This window comes from Passer montanus, unplaced genomic scaffold (assembly GCF_014805655.1).
Source record: "Passer montanus isolate IOZ18808 unplaced genomic scaffold, ASM1480565v1 scaffold20, whole genome shotgun sequence".
Classification (NCBI taxonomy): Eukaryota; Metazoa; Chordata; class Aves; order Passeriformes; family Passeridae; genus Passer; species Passer montanus.
This window is the reverse complement of record NW_024366592.1, coordinates 6,217,960-6,227,004: the sequence shown is the minus strand read 5'-3', so window position 1 is coordinate 6,227,004 and position 9,045 is coordinate 6,217,960. Positions and strand designations below refer to the sequence as shown.

Below are 9,045 nucleotides of genomic sequence, written 5' to 3'. Positions count from 1 at the left end.
TGCCACCTGCTCTGGGTGACCCTGCCTTGGCAGGGAGGCAGGACTAGATGATCTCCAGAGGTCCCTTCCAACCCTAACAATTCTGTGATTGTGTGATTTTTTATTTTTTAATTAATGGTATTCATTCTTCTGTACCAAGGCAAACCTGCCAAACCCCAAAGTGCTGGGCACAGAGCAGAATAGTGTGGGCAATACCCATCACCAGCAGCCCTTGTATACCCATGTGCCAGGAGTGAGGGAAAAGCAGCCCAGATCAAAAGTCCACAGGCACCTCAGGCTTAGGAAAACAAGATTTAAAAACTCAAAAAACCACTAGCGTAAATGAGAAGGAAACATACTTTGAGATTTGAGACTTACTGTTTTCATATTTGACAGTCAAATCAGCAAACACATCACGCCTATGACAGAAGAATTGTCTATAAATAAGAGCTGCCCTGGCCCGTGCTGGTTTCTGAACAAGCCTGCTCTCTGCTCACACCCAAAGCCCAACATCAGCCAAAGCTCTGCACTGAACTCGGCACCGTTTCTCTTGGCTGTCTTTGCTGATTTCCACCAAGATTTAATCTCACACAATGATGGTGCTTGGTGCTTGGTGCTTTAATCTCTTGAGGACTGCACCTCAGCAGTGTTACTGGGATCCAGGCTGTGGGAAGGCAATCCCAATCCAACAGATGCTGCTGCTAGATTTAGGCTGTATGCTGCACTAGGTACTTTTGCAACCTATTAGAATAGATTACAATAGAGGTTCATCTTATCTGTGCCTGAGCATTTCACCATTTAGGGTACTGGCTCTAAAGCAGAGAGATGCTCTACAGAAAACACCCTTCGTGTCTAAGAGCTAATGGTGTCCCATCATTCTCCCTCTCTCAGCCTCCCTTTCTTCCCACTGCAGTGGTAAGGGAAGTCAGCAGCTGCTGGGCAAGGCTGGCTCTCTCCTAGCTCAGTGGATGTGGTTTCTGCATTTTCTTAAACAAGTGCAGCTGAAAATTTTAGAAGAAACCATCCCACCAAGACTGTGAGAATCACAAGCAGACATTATTAATTGCCATACGATGGCCATGTGATGCAAAATGAGATGGTGGGCTCAGTGTCTTACAACACTCATGTCCAAATAAAAGCCAGCACCCAGCAGTATTGACAAAGGGGACTGACTGGGCATGAAAAACAAGACAGCCACCCATGCCTTGGCATCTAACCATTATAATACATAAACTAACCTGCCCTTTGGGATCTCTTCAGGTAATGCACATCTCTGAAAAGAAAATGGTCTCTTTCCTGAAAAAGAAGGAATCTGTCTTATAATCCTTTTACTCTTTGCACTCCTTTGGTCTACTTTTACTCCTAAACAACACCCCCAAGAAGGAATCTGTCTTATAATCCTTTTATTCTTTGCACTCCTTTGGTCTACTTTTACTCCTAAACAATACCCCCAAATAGTAAGGGGGAAAAAAAATAAAAAAGAGGAAATGAAAAATTTCCAAGCAAAAACATGACTTAAGCAAGAAATTTGCACTGAGACAGCTGACAGAAGAATGGCCAAGACACCAGTCAGGGTCCCAGTAGATAGGTTTTTTTGTTCATTTTTTTGCCCATTCCACAAACATCTTGTGCTTGGTTATGATTTGAACAGGATTACTCAGGTAGCAAGGAGTCTTTTACACACACATGGAAATATGTCCACGTCCGTTTTATCCGGGATATGCATATTAATCTCTTTCATTACAGCTCCCAAAAGCAGATCTCAGGTGGAGGAAAAGTCTGACTGAGGGTAAAGAGCTTCTCTAGGTGGTTTTGCCTTTGTGCCTGATGCTCAGGAAGGACCTTTGGTGCCGGTGAGTGGCTGCAGGAGCTGGAATACCCTCGAGAGCTTCTCTAGGTGGTTTTGCCTTTGTGCCTGATGCTCAGGAAGGACCTTTGGTGCCGGCAGTGGCTGTAGGAGCGGGAATACCCTCGCAGCCCCGCTGGGCAGGCAGGAGGAGGGCGGGAGGAAGGCAGGAGAAGGTCAGGCAGGAGGAAGAGGGCAGGAAGAGGGAAGCAAGGGAGACGGAGGGAAGGCAGGAGAAAAAGCAGGAATGGGACAGGAGAATGGCCGGCAGTGAGAAGGAAGCAAGAAAGAAGGAGGGCAGGCTGGAAGGCAGGTAGGTAGGTAAGCAGGAATTCCAGGAGGAGGAGAAGAGCAGGCAGGCAGGAGGAAGAGGGCAGGAAGAGGGAAGCAAGGGAGACGGAGGGAAGGCAGGAGAAAAAGCAGGAATGGGACAGGAGAATAGCTGGCAGTGAGAAGGAAGCAAGAAAGGTGGAGGGCAGGCTGGAAGGCAGGAGGAAGGCAGATAGGTAGGTAAGCAGGAATTCCAGGAGGAGGAGAAGAGCAGGCAGGCAGGAGGAAGGCAGGTAGGGAGGTAAGCAGGAATTCCAAGAGGAGGAGGAGGAGGGCAGGATGGAAGGCAGGAGGAAGGCAGGTAGGTAAGTAGATAGATAAGCAGGACTTCCAGGAGGAGGAGGAGGACGGCTGCAAGGCAGGAGGAAGGCAAGTAGGTAGGTAAGCAGGAATTCCAAGAGGAGGAGGGCAGGCTGGAAGGCAGGTATGTAGGTAGGTAGGTAGGTAGGTAGGTAGGTAGGTAGGTAGGTAAGCAGGAATTCCAAGAGGAGGAGTAGGGCAGGCTAGAAGGCAGGAGGAAGGCAAGCAGGTAGGTAAGCAGGAATTCCAAGAGGAGGAGGAGGGCAGCAGGCGTCCCGGGCCCGCCTCCCAGGGCCCCTCCTCCCGGACGTGCCGGGACAGCCGCGGTTCCCCGGAGCCGCCGTCCCGAGCCCGGCCCGGCTCCGCCGCTGCCTTCCCGAGCCCGCGCTGCGGGCGGGGGTATCCCGCAGGTGCCCCAGGAACGCGTGCCCGCCCCGGGAGCAGCGGAGAGCCCTCGGCGCGGCTCCCCCGGCTGCCGCTGGCCGCGAATCCCGGCCGTGCCGGAGGAGCCCCGCGGGGGCCGGTCCGGGTCACCATGTCCCGCGGGGGCAGCCGCTGGCCGCTTCGCCTGCTGGTGATCACCTGCGCGATGGCCGGGCCGGCGCTGGGCCAGGAGTGCTCCGCGGAGAAGATGGAGAATTCCATCATCGATATCCACTTGTCGCTGCCCCGCGGCGTCCGGGGCGCGGAGCCGCTGCGCGTCCCCAGCGCGGGTGCGTGTGTCCGCGCCTGCTGCTCGGGGCACCGGCTCGCAGGTAACCTCGGCCTCCTTCTCCTTCACTCTCTGGGAGAACGATCCTGGAGTTTGGGCTGGCTGGGTGGTCAGCTGCTGGTGTTCTCCCTGTTCAGCGCGGAATTTACCCTCTCATCCAGGCTGTGCTTAGTTCCAGCTTGCGGCTGCTGCCTTCTTTTGCCAGTAGATTTAGGTCTTAACGCAAGACCCCGTAGTGTTCAGGAAAATAGTTGCTTCACAGAAACAGCGTTAGTTTTAGACGTCAAAACCTCCCAAATCCCCAACCCCGAAGGTGCATAAGCTGTGTTTAATCTCATCCAGGCTGTGCTTAGTTCCAGCTTGCGGCTGCTGCCTTCTTTTGCCAGTAGATGTTAGGTCTTAACGCAAGACCCCGTAGTGTACAGGAAGATAGTTGTATCAAGGAAACAGCGTTAGTTTTAGGCGTTAAAACCTCCCAAATCCCGAACCCTGAAGGTGCATAAGCTGTGTTTAGTAGATGAACTAAAAGTAGCTGATGTTTTACACCGTATTTAATTTTAGCCAAAAATGAGAATGCTCATCCTCCTGTGAGACAGCTGGTTTGAATCAAGCTCTTGGAGCAGTAGGAGGTAGAGCAGCAAGTAGAAATTACAGTGGTGAAGGTGACCCCCCGAAGCAGCAACTAGCCAAGCGATTCCTGGGACGTAATAAGGAGAAATGTCTAAATAATTTTCTTCCCCATGAGTATATCGAGGAGGTTTTCAGATTTATCAGGATTTGTAAGCAGGCAATTGTTGTATAAAGTGGTGCCAGTGTGGTATGCGTGAGGGGAGGATGAGAGATTAGACTCATAATTTCCCCAACTTTATTTGTACAGGAAAAGGAAGGTGTGACCTTTCATATTTTGGCCCTGGGCCATTCTTCTGCAGTCCTTGGCGGTTTTTTCCTGTAGGAAAGTTATGTGTTAGTAGTTTTCCTCTTACTCACATGAGCAAAAGTTAACAAACTAGATCTCATTACCATACTGCTGTAAAAGTTCTTACTGCTGAAACAGGCATTTACTTTGTTTTGCAGGAGACAAGAAGTGCAATTTCATTATTTTTTATGCTGCAAGAACAAGTATACATCCAAACTGCTACTTGTTTTACTGTCCTAGCACTGAGGCTTGTCCAATGAAACCTGCAACAGGACTTGTGAGCTACAAGATAACTACAGGTAAATAATAGTGAGAGCCATCAGCCCCCACGCCACACTGCAAAATTACTTTTGCACCTGTGAACTTTCAGGAGTGACCAGGAACTGTTTGGGGGTCGTATTTTTAGTAAATTATGATTTAAAAATATTGCTCTTTTTTGTTGTGGAGGATGGATGGGCAGGTGTGTGGTGAGCTCCTCTGTGGGCCCAGCTTCCAGCTTGCAATAATGTCCCAACCCTTACAATATTCCTTCACATTAGATTCAGAAATTCTCATAATTTGTCCTTGCTTAAAACAAAAAGAAGCTGCTTCCATCTAGATACAGTCAGGAAGGAAGATTTCCTGTACATAATACTGAAAAGCATCATGAAAACCAATGGAAATACCGTGCCCTTGTAGCCAGCTGTGTATTTAAAGGACACATGCTACCCTGATGAATAATTGGCAGTAGTAATAAATAATCGTTTTCTGCATTCAGTTAGGGAACCTGAAGGGCAGAAGCAAACTTTCTAAACTCAGAGCTTTATGGCACGTGGCTGCACACTCAGGAATTTCTTCCTTTCTGGCCTATGCTGGTTTTTTTTATCAGCAAGGCCTACTTGTTGATTGACATTGACTTGCACCAGACCTGTTTGAACAGCTCAGATAAGAAACTGATAATTAGACTGTCCTGCCAAGGTGGTTTCTGTATGGCTGCTTGAGAGATCAAACCTTTCCAAGAAGAGCAATGCAAAGAGCAACAGTTTTATATATAGAAAGGTTACTCATGTAATGTTACCAAGTATTTTTGTGCAAGTGCAGTCTCACAGGGATCATGCAAAAGCAATGTGCAACAAATGAACTGCATTTGTGTAAAACTATTACTAAAATTACACTTCCCTCCAGCTCTTTCTCCCCTAGAAGAACATTGGGGTTTCAAACAAAGAAACAAGAAATGCAATCATGCTTGTGCTTTTGTGCAGCATGTAATGCAATGCTGAGAGAACAACGCAGTTGCTTTTAACACTTTTTCTTTTTGGAGACTTTGTTCTATGAACATTTTATTGTGGAAAGATTATACTAGCTTGTTTAATGTTCCTGCTAAGTTTTCAAAGGTAGCACCTGAGCAATGTCAGTAGCAACAAATGTTTCAAACTTTCTTCTTTCATATAAGAAGCTGTGTGTAGTTACACTGAAAACCAAGCCGAAAGGGAGAAAGATACTTCTTTATTTATTTCAATTCCAGTGCATTTAACAAACGTTTTTGTTTCAATATTAAAAAGAGATGAGTGAGAGTCAGAACTACTTGAAAGCGTGTTTAAATGTTTTAAATGTTCTGTGCAGCAGCTGAATGGTTATCATGAATATATGATACATATTTCTATGTTTTTGTAAATAAAATTATAAAATTGTATATATAATATGAATTGACAATTAGCCTGTCTTTCCAACAACTCATGTTCAGCCAAATACTTTCTATAATAGGTGTAAATCAGGTAAATACTGTGGAAAAAATACTGTAAAATCAGGTAGCTTTCAGGATTATTATTTGTATGGTATTTCTGCACAGAACGCTGTTATGTGACTAGGCTTGAGGCTGACAGCTTTTATGATATAGAATTTAAATGTGTTACATATTTTAAAGAAAGGAAGTTTCATTAGTCATTATTTCTTAGAGCCCCCTTACATAAATATTTCTAAGAAATACAAATAGTATTAGTATACATTAGTCAAAAATAGATTTAATAATTAAATACCAATATTTCTGTTTCCAGACATTCATGCCCTAGAGAATAAATCCATCAAAACTGAGAACTTTTCTTCAAATGAGTATTCTTTGCCTTTGGATGCTGAAACCTTTATTTCTCACAGTCAGAACATCCATCAGAATCACACTGCCAGTTTGGAGCAGTCTGTCTTTCAGCAGGCCTCTGAACTCCTGAACCACATAGGCAAGCATTTGGACAACATGGAACCTCAAACAGTTTCTCCTGAATCTCAAAGAGCAGGAGAATCCGAGAGCTTAGACCCCATCTCAAGGCAGCAGGTAATTAATGTGCCACCAAGCAAGCCTTCTGCTGCTCCAGTTGGAAACCCCACTGCTTCCCTCCCCACCACTCCTCAGGTGGGCACCTCTGAAACCAGCAGCTCTTCTCTTGCTCCTCTGCTGACAGGCACTGCCCAGCTGGAGTCTCTTACAACCTCTCTGCATCCTGCTGCTGCCAAGCCAACCACAGCTGCCTCTGCACCTGCTGCAGCCACTGCAGCTCAACCTGCTGTCCCTGCCACCAGCATCGCTGTTACTCATGGTCCTCTTTCCAAGTCCACAAATTCTGCTTCTCCTTCTACAACCGTGCAAGTGACCACCAGTTCTGGATCAGTTACTGCCCTATCAGGGCTAAGGACTCCAGCCATGGCTCCTGAGCCAACAGTTGTCTCTTCCAATGACACCAGCCATGTGACCCTCCTCTCCTTTCCAGGTTTCATTCTGTCCAGCGATTCCCCCGCATCTTCCCAAAATGACCTGCGGGGTTATGACCCATCTGACTCAGAAAGCTCCCTGTCAGAAGGTGTTCTGAGAGGGAAAGGTGTCTTTCAGCTGGGGGAAAAAAGCAGCCTTGTAGCAGCTTTGTTTTTTGGGGTGATATTCCTGTTCCTAGTTATTGTGCTGACAGGGAAGAAAATCCATGAATCTCTTCAGAAGAGGCGTTACACCAGGCTGGATTATTTGATCAATGGAATGTATGCAGATGTCTGACTGGGAGAGGGAATAAAATTTTGAGGAGCATCTCTCACTTTTGAGAGGAGAACTCTGAAATAGAACAGTAGATATTGAAATCTCAGAAGAGGATGGATTCCTTTTTTTGGGCTCTAATGGGAAAGCAGGAGGCAGGAGATGGGTTTGGTGGTGAGAAGGAAGGCTCTGTCTGTGCTGAATAAAATGTCTGTCATTTTTGATTTATTCCTAAATCCTGAGAGTAAACATCTAAATCCAAGTTAAGCTAAGAAGGTCTTATATTCAAGGAGAAAAAGCATTTCATGAGCTTAATCTGTACTGTGACAAGATTAGTGAAATTGAAGTGCCCCTAATAAATTGAGTACCTGTGCAGCACATGGGTGTTTTTAGTGCTATTTGCATCAAATGCTGGAGTGTTACACAATTGCCTGGCAATCCTATTTGCCCTATTTGTAGCTTTAAAGGAATACTTAGTAATAGAGCTTTGCATCCAAATGGTTTTAGGTACAAACAGGAAAAACTATATTACATATGGCATAATTTAATTTTCCTTATCTAAATATAGTTTATGGTTATATACCTATCTTTAAAGTTCTTCTGCATACATCACAGGTATCCTTAAAACTACACACTGCAAATGTGAGTGCTCACAAAGCACACCCTCTTCACTTCTAGCATCCCCTTCATGTGACTGGTAATAAGCATGGACAATTATTTTGATATTAGAATTTTTTTCCAACCTAAACAACTCTATGACTTTATGTTTTCCCGACTCTTCAACAGGGAGAGTGAGTGGGAGCATCTACTGCCACACAACTTCCAGTTCATGTTGTTTAAATTTCCCTTCATGTGCAGTCAGTGTAAACCTGGTTTTAGAATGAAAGGCTAGATTTCAAAGTGTTTGTGTCAGGTGGCATCATCAACAACAAATGTCACAGCAGAGAAGGACGGGTGCCTCACAAATGCAAGGAAACAATTCTATTACAAAATATGAAATTTGACTCACATCCAGGAGATTCTTAGATCTGTCGAGCTTAGTGTGGTGGGAAGCAGGTGTGATCCAAAAAATGGCCTCAAGGCAAGTTTTCTGAAAGCTCTAAATAACTAAATGCAGAAAATTCTCTGAAAATTCCGTTATTGAGAGATCAAAGAAAAGTCAGTGTTCCTTGTGTCAAGAACTTGAATTCTTACTATATGGAGGCTGCAAATTGCTTTATATGTATAAAAACAGCTGGTCTGCTACACTGCTTAAGTCTGACAATGATTAAAATAAAAGTAGTCTGGATAATCTCTTAAAAGTGACCAAAATTACTGAAGAAATGTACCACAAATTTATCAGTTTGTTTTCTGACTGTGCTTTGTTTAACTTTTTCTTTTTCCTTTCCTTTCCTTTCCTTTCCTTTCCTTTCCTTTCCTTTCCTTTCCTTTCCTTTCCTTTCCTTTCCTTTCCTTTCCTTTCCTTTCCTTTCCTTTCCTTTCCTTTCCTTTTTTTCTTTTCCCTTTCCTTTCCTTTCCTTTCCTTTCCTTTCCTTTCCTTTCCTTTCCTTTCCTTTCCTTTCCTTTCCTTTCCTTTCCTTTCCTTTCCTTTCCTTTTCTTTTCTTTTTCTTTTTCTTTTTTTTTCTTTTTCCTTTTTTTTTTTCTTTTCTTATAGCTATTTTCAGAGATTTCCGGCCAAGGAATGTAACAAGGAGGAACATTTTTGGGAAGTGACTTCACAGAATGATAAGTACTAGTCCTAGCTGTAAAGATGCAGATCTGAGGTTCACCATCATTTTCTCTCCTAAGAACTGCAACCTTCATGAGAAGCTTTCTGTGTTGCTGGTGTCATCACAGCAGGAGAGGTGCTGAGAACAACCCCTGAATGCTCACTGTGCATTTCTGCTGCAAGAAATAATTTGTTGGAGGGAAAGGTGCTTGGTATTAATTGATATGGTTACAGTACAGTAGCAAAACATTCAAGAGAAAC

At 44.7% G+C, this 9,045-nt stretch overlaps 1 protein-coding gene across 1 annotated transcript; it reads left to right on the top strand.

The window, feature by feature from the left end:
• Nucleotides 1–2,647: 2,647 nt before the first annotated feature.
• On the top strand, nucleotides 2,648–8,376 carry MANSC1 (MANSC domain containing 1). Its single transcript, XM_039708095.1, has 3 exons — nucleotides 2,648–3,210; nucleotides 4,242–4,382; nucleotides 6,117–8,376. Exons 1-3 carry the CDS (start codon nucleotides 2,991–2,993, stop codon nucleotides 7,097–7,099), a joined length of 1,344 nt encoding a protein of 447 aa, XP_039564029.1. The 5' UTR covers nucleotides 2,648–2,990; the 3' UTR covers nucleotides 7,100–8,376.
• Nucleotides 8,377–9,045: the final 669 nt, after the last annotated feature.

What these genes read in the sequence shown, in the direction of transcription:
- MANSC1 (XM_039708095.1), top strand. Translation starts at nt 2,991, where the DNA reads ATGTCCCGCGGGGGCAGCCGCTGGCCGCTTCGCCTGCTGGTGATCACC. An exon ending in CTCGGGGCACCGGCTCGCAG is followed by an intron (nt 3,211 to 4,241) that starts GTAACCTCGGCC and finishes TTTGTTTTGCAG; the next exon opens with GAGACAAGAAGTGCAATTTC. An exon ending in GAGCTACAAGATAACTACAG is followed by an intron (nt 4,383 to 6,116) that starts GTAAATAATAGT and finishes TTCTGTTTCCAG; the next exon opens with ACATTCATGCCCTAGAGAAT.